The 18114-nt window shown below is 52.7% G+C and overlaps 1 protein-coding gene and 1 long non-coding RNA gene across 2 annotated transcripts in view; both read left to right on the top strand.

Moving 5' to 3' along the window:
• ERICH1 (glutamate rich 1) overlaps nucleotides 1–6911 on the top strand; it is a 58540-nt gene extending 51629 nt beyond the window's left edge. The window contains exon 6 of the mRNA XM_007188952.2: nucleotides 6677–6911. Coding sequence (XP_007189014.2) covers nucleotides 6677–6693 — 17 coding nt within the window. The 3' untranslated portion in view covers nucleotides 6694–6911. The remainder of the gene's footprint in view (nucleotides 1–6676) is intronic.
• Nucleotides 6912–7403: 492 nt separating this feature from the next.
• Nucleotides 7404–18114, top strand: part of LOC130706073 (uncharacterized) — a 64387-nt gene continuing 53676 nt past the window's right edge. Inside the window, exons 1-2 of the long non-coding RNA XR_009006462.1 lie at nucleotides 7404–7492; nucleotides 15838–16038. This is a non-coding gene — a long non-coding RNA (uncharacterized LOC130706073). The remainder of the gene's footprint in view (nucleotides 7493–15837; nucleotides 16039–18114) is intronic.

Genomic DNA, 18114 nt, shown 5'->3' with positions numbered 1-18114 from the left:
ACTAAAGGGGTTGCAGACTCCCTGAAACCCACGCAGCGGTGGATTGATTGTCTACTTCTGCATGACAGATTACCACGAATTTGTGGCTAAAACAATGCCCTTTATTGCCCCCCAGTGACCATGAGTCAGGCCCAGGCTTGGCCTGCTGTGTCCTGGGTTTGGGGCCTCATGGGCTGTGGGCAGAATTCTATTCCTGTGGTTGTGGGACTGAGGTCCTAGGTTTCTTGCTGGCTGCCAGCTGGGGCTACTTTCACCTCCCTGAGGCCCCCCAAGTCCCAATTCCCCCCACCCTCTTCCCACCTGGCAGTGACTCCTCTGAGGCCAACAGGAGACCTGGGAAGGACCAGGTTCTGAAGGGCTTCCCCTGGTGGAGTCCGGCCACCAGGTTGGTCTCCCTTTTGCTTCATTTAAAACCAACTGATTACAGGCCTTCAAGTCCTTTGTCCTTGCATGTGGCACTTGGCAATGACCCTTCTGGTACCTACCTGGCCCATAGAACCTGGCACAGATCTTGCACTGGTCACTCAACAGACATTTCTTGAGGCAGCCACTCAAATTTTCCTTCCAGAGGACCAGCCGTCGGAATGTGGTTAGCTGCTGCCAGCCCTTCAGACCCACATACTGCATAGACCAGATGTCCTCATTTACCAGGGTAGACTAGATGTCCTCATTTACCAGGGTAGACCAGATGCCCTCAGTTACCAGATGACCTTTATTACCAGGGTAGACCAGATGGCCTTGGTTACTATCACTGTATAGGCCCCATAGATGTTCACATGGGGTCATGCAACCCCTTTCATTTTGCAAAAGAGAAGCTAGTGACCAGAGAATTTAGGAGGCTTGCTCAATGTCACATAGCACTCATAAAGGTAGAAAGTAGAAAGTAAGATGAGTAAGGTGTAGGTGAGAATGTATAGGTGATATGTTTTCAGAATTCAGGTGGAGAGAAATTACCTTCACGGAGGAATCAAGGGAGAAAGATGGCTTCATAAAAGGTGATACCTGAGCTTCTCCCTAAAAGACAGATAGGATGAGGATGTGTGGAAATACAGGAGGAAGGCAGAGGGACTGGGAGGTGACAGAGCAGGTGGAAGAAGGGGGTGCTTCCCCTGCTTGTGACTGTTTTCTATCTGCACCAACACAGAGATATTTCAATCAGCAGCTATGCTGTTGACTCATAAAAGTGTCACACTTCTGCTGGAAATTATCCCCAAGAATGTCTCCTCTTCAGATTTAATCACCACCACCCATGCTGGAAATGTGCCTGTCCTAAAATAATAAATGTTTTCTTAAGGGGTTAGAACATTCCAACATGAATGTAGACAGTAACTGATGGCAACTGCCAACAATCAACCATGCAAGGCAGTTACCACAGAACAAACATCAAGTAAATATGTCTGCAGAAATTACAAGGGCAGCCTCATCTATTCATCCTCACAAACTCCACAGTATAATCCATTTTCTTATCTCAATGATGTTCTCATTGCAAGTTTAGGTGCTCATCCAGTTTTTAATTATATTCATAATGGAGAATGAAGAAGAAAAAGGGAACTAACACTTACTGAGCACCTGCTGTGTGCTAGGCGTGATAAATTCCTTACATACGGTATCTTTGTATTCTCGAAATCCATTAAGGTTTTTTTTCGTTTTTTTTATAAATTTATTTATTTATTTTTAGCTGTGTTGGGTCTTCGTTTCTGTGCGAGGGCTTTCTCTAGTTGCGGCAAGCGGGGGCCACTCTTCATCGCGGTGCGCGGGCCTTTGACTGTCACGGCCTCTCTTGTTGTGGAGCACAGGCTCCAGACGCGCAGGCTCAGTAGTTGTGGCTCACGGGCCTAGTTGCTCCGTGGCATGTGGGATCTTCCCAGACCAGGGCTCGAACCCGTGTCCCCTGCATTGGCAGGCAGATTCTCAACCACTGCGCCACCAGGGAAGCCCTCCATTAAGGTTTTAACAGTTATTAACATCCCCACTCTGTGGATGAAGAAATGTTTGCTTGACCTTAAGGTCACTATTGACCGCGAGTAATGAAACGTTAGAATTTCCATCACTAAAGCTAACTTGTGATCATCCTTTCTCATAAACATACATATGAAGCTCGGCCTCACCACTTAGCCAATTGTTTCCTTTTCCCTGCATCTGAGAATAGCCAGTGTCCATGACGGACACAGAGACCCGTAGTGTCTCCTGCCTGGCAATGATGTTATGAGGCCCAGAGCAGAGTAGGCACACAGCGCGTGTGATCTGATGGTGCCTGCACGCATGTGATATCCTGGTCTTAGACAGTTGTCACTTTCTTAGTGGCTTGGGAGCGTCCTGAAATGGCCTTTGGACCCTGGCACCATCCTTGTACCTGACTGTCCCCCTAAACGTGGCCCCATTAGTTGATGCACTTATCATGTGGGATTCAGAAACATCCCAGGGCAGTGTTGGGTGCTGGGCTACATGGATGAACAGGAGCCACTGTCCCATTTGTGCCCTGGGGCCAGCCAGCTGCTGTGCATTATTGCCACATGGGTGAGTCGTGACCAAAACCCCAGCAGATCAACAGGAGTGAGAGGGGTCTTCCGCAGGTCTGAGTGGACGCTGACAGTACAGCACCTGAGGGAGCGTCAGAGATTGTCCCCGGCAAGGCTGGCTTTGCTGCACTCGGCGCCAGGCTCAGGCCTGAAAGGTTAATCCCAGCCCAGTGCTCCAGAGGAAAACCGGTGGAGGCCGTGGAGCGGATTGATTTTAAGGACTTTGTCTCGAGAGCACTCCCAGCCGGAAAGGGCAAAGCCAGGTGAAGCCAGAACTGAAGACGAGCTGCCAGAGAGCCAAGGTGACCACGGCTCCAGCCAGCAGGACGGGGGCAAGTGTCCCGGAGCAGCCAAGGGTCAAGGCTGACAGGAGCACCAGGGGAGTCCTGGGTCCGAGCAGGCTCAGGCGGCCCAGCCCCTCACGGCGCCTGCGCACAAGGCAGGCCCCCAGGCTGGCACCTCGGAGGCTCAAAGAACTCCCTGTTTCTTGCTTTTAAGAAATGTTATTTTTATACTGTTAAAAATTAAAGCAATGCAAAAAAGTACAGCTAAGGAAGTAAAATATTACTCCCTAAGTCCCACCACACAAAAACAAATATGGTTAATTTTGCTGAACATGATAGGCCTGGAAGGATGACAGCCACGCCGATGGTTGGGAAGAATTTTATAATAAAAGACTCAAACGAAGATGAGTCTATTAAAACTAACAGGCATTTCAGCTCATTTTACTTGAATTTAATAAGTAAAAGGTTATGTGTTCGAGGGAAAGAAACTGAAACCGTATTAAAGGAGGTGCTGAACTTTGTAAAAATATTTCTCCTCCCAAAGAATATTAGTTCCTTAAGGATCCTTGCAGTAGCTCTGCCTGGGGGGCTGAACCCCGCAAGGGAAGCCTTGTAACCTGGGGGGACTCTCTGGACATCAGAGAAATCGGGTGGCCAGTCGGCGTTTAGGAGAGGGGGAGGAGACCAACCACCAAGCAGGACGGCCCTCGTGCAGTTTCCCCAGATGCCACCTGACCTGCAGGTGTTCCAGCGACAGGTATGCAGGTGAGAAAGCTGTTTACAGCAATCTGAGCTCAGCACCACCTCTGTTTTCACGTATAAACACAAGGCGGTTTTCACACAACTGCAGTATTTCCTGCATATTTCAGGAGTGCCATGGTCTGTCATACACATGGGGGATGTAGCACCTCCTTTTGTGCCAAGAACTGTTCACCTTTTCTGAAAATCAATCCCCATGGCAACGTCAGTCGTGTTGCTGAGTCACCATCAGGTGGGGAGGGGGAAATACCGGGAGACCACAACCAAAGATGGGAAAAGGATTGTGCGCCAACGCTGCAGACGGACTCTGCCCACTGCACGGTAGTGGCCGAGCCCTGTGTGGGGTGAACCGCCCCTCGCCCGCCTGCGGGCTCTCCCACCCCGGCACATCCATCGGGGCTGCTTCGGGGAGCCCGCATCGTATGGGTGCAGAAGAGGGGTGTCTGTGCTGCCTTTTAGGGGGAAGTCTGTTTTCAGGCAGAAAACGTGCTGCTGCAGGTGGGCGGGGTGTGGAGTCAGTGCCACACGGGCCGACAAGGGTTGTTTGGAGCCTGAGCGCTCGGGCCAAGTCCAGAGCTGAAGAACGGAGCCCAGGTCACTTTGTCACACCTGCGTCTCCAGCACCGAGGCCACGCATGAAATGCGGTGAGAAGCCCTCTTAAAACTCCTGGAAAAGAAAAGTCTGCACGTGTGATTCCCTTTCCTGGTCATCTGTCCCCTGAAGACTCTGAGTGTGAACCCGAGGACTCCACGGAATAGATACCCCACTTCAGGTCTTGTGAAGGGTGATTTAATAGTCTTGATTTGGCTGAAGTGGGCCTTGGCAAACTGACAATAGGAAAATGACAGTTTCCTGCCTGCTCTGCTCATTAGTAGAACTTGGCCCACATTTAATTATTCGGAGCGAGCAGGGTGATGGCGGGTGAGGAAGAGGAAAAAGTGCAGCCTGGGTGCAGGGCCCGGGGATGGCGGGCCAGCCATCAGGACGCCTCATGAAGAAGCCGGCGTCTCCTGCGGGCCACCAGGTGCCAGACAGACGTTGATCCCCTCCATTCCGGAGGCCGAAGTCCCAGGCCCCAAGCCTGGTGGGTCCCGTGAGGCCTCTTACTGGCCTGGAGACACCCCTTCTGTGTCTTCACGTGGCATTTCCTCTGTCGGGAGAGGGGACCCCAACACCCCCATCAGAGCAGGATCCACCCTGTGACCTCATCTGACCTTAATCTCCCCCCAAAGGCCCACCTCCTGAAAAGTCCCACAGGGGTTAGGGCTCTCGCAGGTGCGTCCATATGGGCGGTGGGAGAACAGGGGAGAAAGAGGCAAACAGAGCGATGAGGCTCAGGAGGTGGGGAGGGGGGCTGGGGAAGAGAGGGCTGGTCCATGGTGCCCGGTGCGCAGAGAGGCTGGAAGGGGCTCCGGGTGCCCCACAGCAGAGGGGATGACGGAGCCTCTCCTCAGGGCCGGCCCACCACGCTTTCCGGGCCCACGAGTGACAACATGGAGCCCCCAGAGGTCAGGGCGAGCCAGTCTCATTCTTTCCCGCCAGGCGAGGCCTGCACCCCCGGGGCTGAGAAAGCACAGCCCCTGGAGATATGGTGAGGGCCCTCCCTCCATCTGTGATGCGTGGCGATTCAGGTTGAGCCGTTGTGATGTTTAAGCCAAGGGCAAGTGCTGGTCCGCATTAAGCACAGGGTCTTGGGTCCACAATTATGGGGTCAGGGCCTGGGTGGGGCTGCAGAGGGTCAGAAGCATCCAGAGTCTCCGCCACTGAATCCAGACGTGGAGCTCCCTGCAGAGTCGGGGGAACTGTGGGCAGAGACTGAAAAAGACACCCTCTCAAATAAGGGATAATTGTGCTCTTGGGAAGAAAGAGGAAGGACCAGCAGGCAGAATTCCCTCCGTTTCATCCAGTCCTGAGCAGCTGTGACGTCACAGCAGTAGCAGGAAGAGACAGAGCCAGGCACATGGGCAGCGCCATGACGCAGGGGAACCTACAGCAGGGTGCACGGGGCTCACGGGGTGTACCTGACATTCGGTCCTGGTTCAGACATTCTGGTGTCAGGACGGATGGAGACCCCCAGGCGGGGAGGGGCTGGGCACTCGCAGGCCACCCAGCCGGGGGAGGGCGCAGATGCTCTGCAAAGGCTTGTTGTCCTTGTTCTCAAATGTTTGATCCTCTTTTAGCCCAACTGAGTAGCTTTTTGGTGGAGGGGCACACTAGCGTCGTCAATGCAGATGAGAAGGAAAATGATGAAAAACACAATCGTGACAAGTTTTCGGTTGGCTGGCCCGGGGAGGGGAAATACGCAGAACCAAAAGTTTGCTTGGGGATTTCCCTGGCAGTCCAGTGGTTGAGAATCTGCCTTCCAATGCAGGGGACACGGGTTCAATCCCTGGTCTGGGAACCAAGATCCCACATGCCACGGAACAACTAAGCCCACACGTGGCAACTACTGAGCCCGCGCACTCTAGAGCCTGCACGCCACAACTAGAGAGAAGCCCGCGTGCTGCAACAAGATCCCGCATGCTGCAACAAGATCCTGCATGCTACAACAAGATCCCGCGTGCTGCAACAAGATCCCATGTGCCGCAACTAAGACCCAACACAGCTGAATAAATAAATAAATGTTGTTTTTTTTATTATTAAAGAAAAGTTTGCTTGAACCATTCTCACAAATCAGATTGCAAAGAAATTCAAACACTTAGCCACAAACAAAAACTTTGCTGATGAGGCTGTGAGGGACAAGAGGGTCACCACGTGGCTGGTGGGAGACACAGGGCACTGCGGAAAGTGGTCTAGAAATAACCCAGCAAGGGCTCGTGCCTAGGAACCCATCCTGAGTTTACATCTGCAATGGTTAAAGACATATTATATATATACACGTGTATATTTATATGCACATACATGCATTATATGTTATATACAGTATTGTGTATTACATGCAGCGTATACAACGTTATATATTGTGTGAGAGATAACAATGTTATATATTGTGTGATAGATAATGCGTACTGATAGTACATGTTGCCAGTGACAAAATTCACATCTTCACATGAAACCTTGAATTTTGCAAACTTCATATCCATCACAATTATTGACATGATTTCATATTCCAGCTGCCACCAACCTTTAAGAAACTTCGGGGCTTCCCTGATGGCACAGTGGTTAAGAATCCGCCTGTCAATGCATGGGACATTGGTTCAAGCCCTGGTCCGGGAAGATCCCACATGCTGCAGAGCAACTAAGCCCATGCGCCTCAACGACTGAGCCTGCGCTCTAGAGCCCGCGAGCCACAACTACTGAGCCTGCGTGCCACAACTACGGAAGCCCACGCACCAAGAGCCTGTGCTCTGCAGCAAGAGAAGCCACCGCAGTGAGAAGCCTACGCACCGCAACAGAGAGTAGCCCCCGCTCGCCGCAACTAGAGAAAGCCCGCGCGCAACAACGAAGACCCAACGCAGCCAAAAATAAATAAATTAAATAAATAAATTTAAATAAAAAAAAAAAGAAACCTCAACTTGTTGAGGTTGGCTGTTGTATAAAAAGTATCCATAATTATCAGGGAAGAATATTAACATACTCCTTCCTCTCTTTTTCCATTCTATAGTAAATTTGCTAAAGAGTTTGTTTTGAAAAGTATAGTTATTTTTCACTAAAATGCATTATTTGTGTTAACATATGAGGGGTTTATTATTGTTCTTTTAAAATGAATGAATACATGTTTTTAAATTTCTGTTTAATTTCTAGTGTGGTAAATGTTTATAGTCATATACACACAAGCACAGCTCACAGTGTCCTCAATACCTTTCCAGCATGTCAGGGGCTCCTGAGAGGCAGAGTTTAAGAACGACTGCTGCCCACCTTCTGCCCGGAATTAACCAGGCTCCTTGGAGAAATGGCCGGTTCCAGGCGTGGAGCAGGAAAAGTACAAGGTGAGTCCAGAGTATCTTGTTCCAGGAAGCAAGTAATTGCTCAAAAATGTAAAAGGACTTATCAAAATGACAGAAAAGCCAGCTTCAAGAGTCTCCCAGTGGCCAGATTTGGAAAAATTTAAGCATTAAAGAGAACAATGATGTAACCCTAAGGAAAGGATGGGGAGGGAGGTGGGGAGGAGGAGCTCTTTTCTCTCCCCCTCCACTCTCCGCAGGGAGGTCGGGTTGGGGCTGAAAATTCCAACCCTGTAATCACAGGAGGGCTCCTCTGGCCACCAGCCCCCATCCTGAAGCCCTGGGGCCTCACCAGCAGTCACCTCATTACTTATAAAAAGTCACTCATCACTCTGGAGAATCCGAGGCTCTTGTGTCAGGAACTTGGGACGGAAACCAAATGTTACCTCACAGTATCACACCCGCTGCAGCCCCAGCAAGCCACCCTGCCCCTGGGCTCATCAGGAAGAGGGTCTCACAGGGGCGGGACAGACCGATGTGGCCAAAGGTCCGAATCATTTTCCCCCCTGCCCACAACTTGGGGAGAACAGGGCTCTTCCTTGGAACCAGGCCTGCCTGGAGGGGGCGTCGTGCACAAAGGTCCTGAGCCTGCCCCTTTCTTGGGGGACCTGTCCTCACAGGAGGAGTGGCCGAGGGGCCTGGTCGGACGCCAGGTGTGAGCGCAGCCAGCCATAGACCAGACGTCCCCCACCCTCCCTCCTTCCAGGTCACACGGGGCCCCAGCCCACCGTGCTCGATGGGAACGGGCTAAGGGTTCAGTTGTGATCGGGACAGACGTGAGTGTCTTGTGCAGAAGCTGGACCGGTCAGCTGTCCCCGATGCAAATGCAAGGCCGACGGGAATGGACGTCATGGAAGAAAGCTCAGAATTGGTGTTCAGATATTTACAGACATCTCCCCCTCCCTCTGAAGTCCTCCCAAAACACAGTGAAGAGGTTTTTTAAAGGCACAAATTCACGACTTACAGTGATGGGGATGGCAGATCTGGAAAATCTAGTCCTGGTCTATTGGTACAAAAAATAAGAACCAACACAGTTTACTCAGAAGAATAGCCCATGTTATGAGCTGACTGTCCCCCCTGCCACCCCAAATTCATCTTTGGTGTTTTATTACAGCAACTTGCTATGGTCTGAATGTTTATGTCCCTCGAAAATTCATATATTGAATCCTAGCCCCCATGTGATGGTTTTGGGGGGGACATTTTGGGAGGTGATGAGGTCATGAGGGTGGAGCCCCCATGAATGGAATTAGTGTCCTTCTAACAGAGACCCCACAGGGCCCCCAGCCCTTCCTCCACGTGAGGACACAGGGAGAAGATGCCATCTGTGAACCAGGAAGCTCTCACCACTACACCTTGCTGACACCTTGATCTTGGATGTCCAGCCTCCAGGACTGAGAAGCAGACATCTGTTGCTTATAAGGCCCCAGTCTGCGGTACGTTGTTACAGCAGCCTGAACAGACTAAGACACAGCCCAAGCTGACTAAGCCCAGACGCTCAAGATTTGGCAACATCAGGTTCTGTAGAGAAGGTGAAGGTCACCACTGAAATAAGGAGGATCCTTTAATGGTCAGTTAAGAAGCTCTGACCCCTGAGGCCCCTCCCCAGCTCTCTGCCGCCCAGTGACTGCACCTTTCTTATCCCTGCAAAGACGGAGCTTGAGTCTCTGGAGGAGAAAAAGCAGAGGTTCCCTGGATGGAACCAGGTACAGCTAGCTAAGAGCAAGGCTCCCATCCTCACAACATGGCATCAGGGTGTCTGCCTTGTTCTCTGCTTGCTGCTCATCCCTCAGAACACTTCCTCATCACACCCCAGGGCTCCCAGCTAGTCCCCAGCTCTGCCAGCCCCCAAACTTGTCCTTCACGGCTCTTACCACGTCTGTGTGTGTGTGTCTGTGTGATGTCCCACTGTGCCCGCCTGCAGATGCCAGGGCCCTCCGGGAGGTCTGCTGTTTACATTGTGTCCTCAGTACTGTGGTTGGGGGGTTGGCGCACAGCAAGACTCGGTGAACCTTACTGACTGGATGAGTGGTTGGAGGCCGGGGACTCAGCGCAGGTCGTGTGGAGGGAGGGCAGGGCTTGAGGGGCTGTGGACCAGAAGAGAGAGGCAGGAACCAGGAGCCGAGAGTAACAAAAATAGGACGGGCAGTCAAACCCAGGAGGACCATCCGTTCCAAAGCACAGGAAGCAAACTGCACAGAAATCCCAGAGCTGAGCACACAGAACTTCTAAGTCTCATGGGAGAAAAAACAAAAGCAACCAGGAGAGTTTAGACAGCTGGGTCGGGCCAGGTGTTGGAGAGGGTGTTGGGCTGTGCACGGCAGCAGGACGGGTGGGCAGGACTGGTCAGGGTCCAAGCACTACTTTAATCAAGCACAGGCCTCACTTATGACTCTGCCACTCTGCCTTTGGGCACGTCACTCAGGGAGGTTCACGTGGGTCCTTGAGCTCATGCACAAAGATCCCCCTTCAGCGCTGCTGGCGGTGGCTGCAAGCAGGAGGCTGCTTGGTCTCCACCTACAGACCAGGCCATAGTGTGCGTGTTGAAAGCGACAAATCAGATGGACCTGTAGCCTCACAGGTGGAGTGCTAAGAGGAAAAGTAAGAAACGTGTTCATAAAAATGCATGCTCGTAAAACAATAGTAGAAATTTTGCAAGAATGTATTCAAGTAAAAAGACACATGGTAGAGAGGGGAGAGGGAGTGGGGAAAAGAGGATGAATGACAATAGCCAGAGAGCTCACACAGAGCAGGAGTGGTCGTGTGGGGTAAAGTGAGCAGCATGATTAATTCAGCAGCTGGGGTCCTAGAAACAAAGGAGCAACCAACCAACCACACAACCAGCTAAACCAACCAATAACACAGCCACTCAACCAGCCAATCACACAACCAACCAACCATACAACCAACTAAACCAACCAACAACACAGCCACTCAACTAGCCAATCAAACACTCAACCAGCCAATCACACAACCAACCAACCACACAACCAACTAAACCAACCAACAACACAGCCACTCAACCAGCCAATCACACAACCAATCAACCGCACAACCAACTAAACCACCCAACAACACAGCCATTCAACCAGCCAATCACACAACCAATCAACCACACAACCAACTAAACCAACCAACAACACAGCCACTCAACCAGCCAGTCACACAACCAACCAGCCAGCTGTACAACCAGCCAACCACACAAGCAAATATGCAACCAACCACACAACAAACGCCACAACCAGACAACCAACCTCAACAAAGAAAAGAGTGAGCTACTCAATGTAGGTGGGTATTTGGTACACCAGAGCACTCATAATTTGAAACATGAAATCCGCACTTTGTAAAACTTGAAGTCCATGTGAGCGAAGGGCAAAAGAAAACTAACGAAATTCATATTAGATTTTTTAAATGTCAAAAGATTCCGAGACTCCTGGCTATGCTAATACACACATAAATTTCTCTGCAGGCTTAATTATTATTTGCTGTGTTTGATTCACTTACAGCATGCCTGCAGCTTTGGGATGTGTGAATGTGAGAATAAAATAGAATTTATTACTGTAAGTCACAGAGTGCAGTCTCCTGTCTAGAGACACAAAGGCCTAATCTGTTAGAAAATCTAGGCCAAGACGAATAGCAGAGCCCGTGCTGCTTCTCTTCCTGAGAACGTACACGTGTGCCTCAGACCAGGGCTCACGCCGAGGCCCAGCTGCAGCCCAGGCTCTGCAGGGACAGCCTGGGAGCACAGAGAGCAGATGGTGTCTGGTTTCCTGGTTTGCAGCCTTCTCAGCGGCCTGATGTGACCGTGCCTGAAGGGAATCTGTAACTAGCGGGAATTAAAACACCACATCGGCCAAGTTGGCAAATTGTTGACTCTTTAAAATATGTTCCATCAGATGCCACTCATGTTTTCAATATGCATTTTCTTTTTTTTTATAAGATGTATGTTATCTATGCATGTACCATTTTGAATTAGGAAAAAATCAACCTTTATTCATAAAATTACTAATCGGCATTGAAAAGGGGACTCAGGGACCCACATTTCAGTACATGAACAAGAGGGAAGAAGTCAGACGTTGCAGAGACATCTTGGTGAGACGCTCCGGAGACCCCACACAAGCTGGGTGGCTTCAGCCGAGCTGTGTCCTGGGGCAGGTGGTATCGTTCCTGAGTTTTCTCAGCAGTTTGTCTTCTGCTTTCCCCTCTCTCCCAACTTGCAGAGGTTTGCTTTGTGCCCCAGAGATTTTTCCTGCCCTTGCTCTGTGTTAGCCCTGTGGCAGAGCCTGGGAGGGGCCTTGTCGGAGGGGAGGGGACGCAGGGGACATGGGTGGGTGTGGGTGGCCGAGAGAGCCAGGAAGAGCTGGAGTCGTGTCCGGGGACCCAGCAGCCAGCGTGCCCTGTGGACCAGCTCATCCGTGGGCAGAGGGGCAGCGCCGGGGCTGCAGGTGCAGCCTGAGCCTGGTCTCTGGAGGACACTCGGTCTTACACGTTCATGCCCCCCAGGCCTTCACGAGGACCCCCGGTGTCCAGGAAGTGCTTGTTGAGGATGCAGGGGAGGGAAAAAGCTTTTCCTCTCGGCTCCCGGGTTCTGCGCTGGGGCCCGGAAGTTAAACCTGCAAAAGACAGATTGACAAGAGGAAACAAAAAGAGTCTCCTAAGAGGTGATCACACACACATACACTCACAAACACACATACTCACACACACGTGCATGCACGCACAAACACACACATGCACGCACACAGAGACACATGCACACACACACACAGACACATGCACAGACACGCACGCACAGACACACACACAGACACCCACGTGCACATGCACACGCACACAGATATGCACACACAGACACACATGTACACACGCAGGCACACACACGTACACACAGACACACATGCACACAGACATGCACGTGCACACACACACAGAGACATGTACACTGACACGCGCACGCACAGACACACGTACACACACAGAGACATGCACGCAGACACACAGACACGCACGCACACACATACAGACACAGACGCGCACACACACACAGACACACACGCACACACAGACACGCACGCACACAGATACACATACAGACACATGCACACACAGACACACACAGACACAAACATGCACACAGATACATGCACACTCACACACACAGATGCACGCAGATGCGCAGAGAGACACACACATGCGTGCACACATGCACATACGCAGACACACACACACTCAGGAAAACCCAGCGGTGAGGAGCTCAGAGGGGTGGTTAGAACTCGACTCATTTGAACAAAGAACAGGGGATTTGCAGAGAAGTGACAAGACAAGGAAAGGGCAGCAACCTGGGACGGTGAGCCTATGGGGAAACGAGTGCAGATAAGGAGGGCGTAGGTTTGCCGTGTAGATTCCTCTGTGCCTCCCTGGGCTGGTGAGAGTCTGGATGTGTCTCAGGGGATGAAGAGTCTAGGAGGCATCCTCTTCCTGCTACGGGGGTGGAAGACACATTACAAGTGGACATTTCTGTCCTGCTTCTAGAAAAGTGGGGGCGGGGAGCCGCTGCTCCCCAGTCGCCTTCAGCTCACAATGGCCCTCGGGCCGAAGAGGCCAGTGCTGGGGGCTGGGGGGAGGCGTGTTCTGCCCCCGGGTCTCCTGGCTCCTCCTGGGCTCTCCTGGGGTGGGGGGTGGGCTGGCCGTGGGGTCCTGGGCAGTAAGTCTGCACCGCCCAGCATTCCCTGAAAGCCTTTCAAGAAGCCCAGAGGACTTCGGGCAAAACACAGAAACTTAAGGTAAAAGTAATATATCTTCTGGGAAAACCAAACTACAAGGGGAGCCTCTTGGAAAAGCAGGAGTCAGCGCTGTCAGAGAGATGAGTGAGGCTTTGTGCAGATCGTTCTGACGGGATGAGGGCAGGACCGGGGGAGCCTCGCAGGGGAGGGCGTGGGGATCAGAAACAGGAGGGAAGGCCTCCCCCATGAGAGGGTAGGAATTAGGTCAGCAAAGGCCAGGAGGTGAGAGGCTGCGGCTCCCTTGATGGAATTAAAACAAGTGCAGAGGGCTTCCTTGGTGGCGCAGTGGTTAAGAATCCGCCTGCCAATGCAGGGGACACGGGTTCGAGCCCTGGTCCAGGAAGATCCCACATGCCGCGGAGGAACTAAGCCTGTGCGCCACAAGTACTGAGCCTGTGCTCTAAAGCCAGCGGGCCAACACTACTGAAGCCCACGTGCCTAGAGCCCGTGCTCCGCAACAAGAGAAGCCACTGCAATGAGAAGCCCACACACCACAAGGAAGAGTAGCCCCGCTCGCTGCAACTAGCGAAAGCCCACGCGCAGCAACAAAGACCCAACGCAGCCAAAAAATAAATAAACAAATTTATTTTTTTTTAAAAAAAAGTGCAGACACGACACCCTCCCTGTACAATTAATCAGACAATATTATTAAATTATCGTTTGAATAATCTTTGAAAAAAGGTCTTGTAGGATGCTTTAGGGTACAAACTATTAACCTTTTACCAAGTAATTAAAGCCATCAAGTTATAATTGTATGTAAATGTAACGGTGCTTTGCATCCATTTCCTCCAAGATTAGACTTGGGGGTTTCTTCTTTGTTTTTTTAATTTTAAATTTTGAAAATGATGCCTGTCAACCCTGTTACATTTACCCAAGGGACGTACTGAGCAGCCCATCCTTTTTGTCACTGTCAACTACAAACACATTTAGACCGTGCTGAGGACTCTTTCCTTCACAAGAATTAATTCCAGGAAACTTGAAACTGAACTCTCGGTCAGGCTCCAGCAGATGGCCCACCAGCGTCCAGCAGTGTATCTGTTTTAATGTAAAATCACAGACTGGAGCAGATGTTCGTCCCCTGCCTCCCCTGCCGGGGGTTGAGGAAACGTCAGCCACACCCAGAAGCGAGGAGCTGGGGTGGCCTCGGGGGGAGTGACAACGGTGACAGGGGCAGGGCAGACCCTGAGCACGGTGGAAGAAGTGAATGGACTGTCCTGCAGGGCTTTGTGCAGTTTCACATTTCCCTCAAACGCTCACTCCTGACCCTGGAAGCACTTACTTTGAAATCTTGGTTGAAACAAAACTGGGATTTTTAAGAAAAGTAAAAATAACACAATTTCCGGTACTTTAAAATGTGAACTGTATTAAGCTTTTATTGGCTTTTGTCAAGATCAGATTGCAAGGACTTCAGTCCCAGCCACACCCAAAGTGAAAGAAAAGATCCTGTCCTGTTCCCAAGGAACCAGTGGCCAGATGGGGCGAGGGTTCTGTCCTGGGTGCCTCGCCCTCTTCCCTGGGGCCTCCTCCTCCCTGGCGGCCTTCCTCACCCTTCACTGTCATCACAAACAAAATGAAACCAAATACCGGAAATAGAGGCCAGGATGGAATGAAGGCTGCAGAGCACCAATTCCATGGAGCTCACAAATCACGTGCTCTGTTTACACTCACAAGAGGAGAGCGAATCTCTTCTATGGAGAAACCTCGTTCACGCTCGTTTCTTGGGTTTGGTAGTTTTTCAGGATCACAAGCAAGAAAACATCATGTAGAGAGAACCAGTCACATATCTAGTATGTTTGCACACGTTACTTCAAAGGTGGGGGGCTTCCATGGAAGGAGGCAAGTCACCCTGACCAGGGTGTCTGGCTGGGGCTTGGGAGCCGGGAGGGGGCGGGGAGGGGGCGGGGAGGGGCGGGGAGGGGCAGGCTGGGTGCCGACCAGGGCGGGACGTGCCTTAGAGCCTGCGCCCGAGGGGCTGCCTGTCAGCGGCTGCTGGGAGGGACTGGGAATGAAAAGCTCAGCTGAAATACAAAGAATTCACGTTTCTGGTATTAAAAGAGAGCATCTGCCCCCATTTCGTGAGCCCCCACCCTGTACAGGCTCTTCGTTTACGTGGAGCATCGTTCAAGAATCTGTGACTAAACGCCCAGCTCTGCACCTCCTCCTCTGTGTCCAGGACGGCCACTCGGGCTCGTCCTACAAAGGGGCTCAGAGGGCTTCCCGGCCGAGGCACAGAGGACGTGCTCCTCAGATGTTACTTATCAGCGTTCTTCTAAGCGTCCTGGAACCTCAGCCGGAAACGTAGGGTCAAGAAATAGGACATGTAATTAGGGGCAGACAGCCAAGGAATTCAGAGCTGGGGTTATTTCTAAGCCCAGCGCCTGGGTCACTTTTGCGGTAGCCCCTTCGGCTCATGCGATGACCCCCCACCACACCCACGGCGGGCGGGTTATTTGATATTTCGTGTATGCCGAGCTGTAGCCCAGAGGCTCTGAATTAAATTCTTAGTGCAAAGTGCTTTTCAAACCGTCGCTTCCTGTGTCTCTGTTTCAGTTCTTCTAGGAAGCTGTTTTATCCAATAAGATAGATTGAAGTTTTCAGCTTGGAAGAGGGAGCAAGGTGACCAAGCCACAGAGACGCCAGGGTGGAAACGAGCGGGGGTGGAGCCCCGGCCGGGCCCTAGATGGAGCCGGGTTCCAGGAGGAGAGCGCATTTATGAGCCTGTGAGATGCCCGCGAGCGCCTGGGCCCAGAGGTGAGTCCCTGGGAGAGCTCGGCCTGTGTCACGTCTTTCACCCGGAACGAGACAGGCAGAGAAGTGACAGCAGGGGGACAGCGTGTAGCTTCCGAGGGTGGGAACGGTGGTGGGTGGGTGAGTGGGTGAAGGGGCTCCGGCGCAGGCTCTGGGCTGAGTCTCGGGTGGAGGTGAGCGTGCAACCCTCCTGGAGGGGGACACGGGGTGGGGGGCTGGGAGAGAAGAGAGCTTTCCCTGCCTTTGCTGCTCCTTAATCAGCTTCAGCTCAAAGTGAAGTTGTGTCACAGAGGCCCTCTGGGGAGACACGTGCTGGTTTCCTTCGGCCTCGAGCCTGATGGGTGATTCTTCGTGGGGGGAGCGGGAGGACCCAGACCGTGGGTATGCGCACCGTGCCGGGGCTCCGGGGGGCCTCAGGAGGGTGCGGCCAGCCCGGCGGCTCCGCGGGTGTCAGCACCTGGGGAGGGAGGGAGGCTGGAGCCCCTGCGGACCACAGTGACTGGCTGCAGAAGCAGGAGCGCGGGTGCAAAGTCGCCTCATCGCCGAGCGCTGCGTGCGGGCAGGGCGCTCGGAGCCCCGGTGCGCAGTCCACACGGACGCCTGTGGGACTGAGCCCAGGGCTCCGTCCTTGGGCCGGATGAAGGGGACAGAATCTGTGCGGGTGTCCTGGACGCCAATCAGTGCCGGGAGGGCCATGTCCTGGGGACCAGGTGACTTTTCTGCGGGAGGAAAGATTAACAAGGCGTCGGGGCCGCGCGGGCGCCTCGGGCCCAGGTGTGTCGCTGTGTGTTACCTCCCGGGCGGTGGCCGAGCGCCCCGGGTGTTCGCCAAGCGTGTTCGCCAAGCGTGTTGCTGGGACCGGACACGGCCCTGCGGGCGGGGCCCACGCGGGAGCGTGCGGTCTCTCTGCCTCTGCTCTGGAGGCCGGGGTCCGGGGGTCACGGTGCCGGCAGGGGGCCTTCCCGGGGGCTGTCGGCCGCAGACCCCTCCCCGCCCCCGCTCCCTGTGTCGCTGTCCGCCCGTCACTGGATTAGGACCCGCCGCCAGGACCCCCTCTAACTCGAGCGCAGGTGTAAAGACCCCTCCCCGCGTAGGGTCACGTTCACGGTGCGGGTGCAGTATCCCCACAGCTTTGAGGGACACCATTCAACCCCCAACAGTAACAAGACAGTTCCTGAGCTTGGAGGACATGAGCAGGACGGGGTCAGCGGCCAAACCCCTCGCGGGTCATCTCAGCCCCGCTGGGAGGTGGGCCCCGCTCTGCCCTCCTTTCGCGGAAAGGGGTTTGGGAGCGGGGACCCTGGGACTGCAGGCCAGAGTCAAAGCCTGTACCCCTTGGCCTCTGGGCCCCGGGCTCTCGTGAGTAAATTGTGTGCGAGATGGAGTCTTAGTTCATTTCCAGTCCTACCACCTAGGAGACTGTGGTTTATCATTTTGCCTCTGAAGATACTGGCCATCCACCAGCACTGTGGCCTGAGGAGGAGGGGCCCAGGGCCCCCGAGTTGTGAGGCCGCCCTCGCAGTCAGGACTCAGAAATCGACCTCAGCCGGGCTCAGGCTTTGTGCATCTGAAAAGTCGCCTTTTGAGAATTGTTTCGTGAGCAGGAAACTTGAAACATTGGGTTTTCAACATGTAAACGCAGTTTGGTTTTGAATCCATTTGTGATGTTTATGAGAAGAGGCCTTACGATTACAAAGCCCTTTCTTGTAACTTCAGGTCCAGGCTGTGAAGTGAATTTCTCTTTCTTGGTAGCAGCTTTTGGGGTTAAGATAATCCGCTAATCAGAAGTGAGACATTTAGTAGAACTAGCTGTTCTTTTTATTTATTTATTTATTTATTTTTGGCTGCGTTGGGTCTTTGTTGCTGCATGCGGGCTTTCTCTAGTTGAGGTGAGCAGGGGCTACTCTTCATTGCAGAGCACAGGCTCTAGGCACACAGGCTTCAGTAGTTGTGTCACATGGGCTCTAGAGCGCAGGCTCAGTAGTTGTGGTGCACGGGCTTTGTTGCTCCACGGCATGTGGGATCTTCCCAGACCAGGACTCGAACCCGTGTCCCCTGCATTGGCAGGAGGATTCTTAA

The sequence above is a fragment of the Balaenoptera acutorostrata genome, chromosome 21 (assembly GCF_949987535.1).
Source record: "Balaenoptera acutorostrata chromosome 21, mBalAcu1.1, whole genome shotgun sequence".
Taxonomy (NCBI): Eukaryota; Metazoa; Chordata; class Mammalia; order Artiodactyla; family Balaenopteridae; genus Balaenoptera; species Balaenoptera acutorostrata.
The sequence above is the reverse complement of the archived record's forward strand: the minus strand, read 5'-3'. Positions and strand labels throughout refer to the sequence as shown.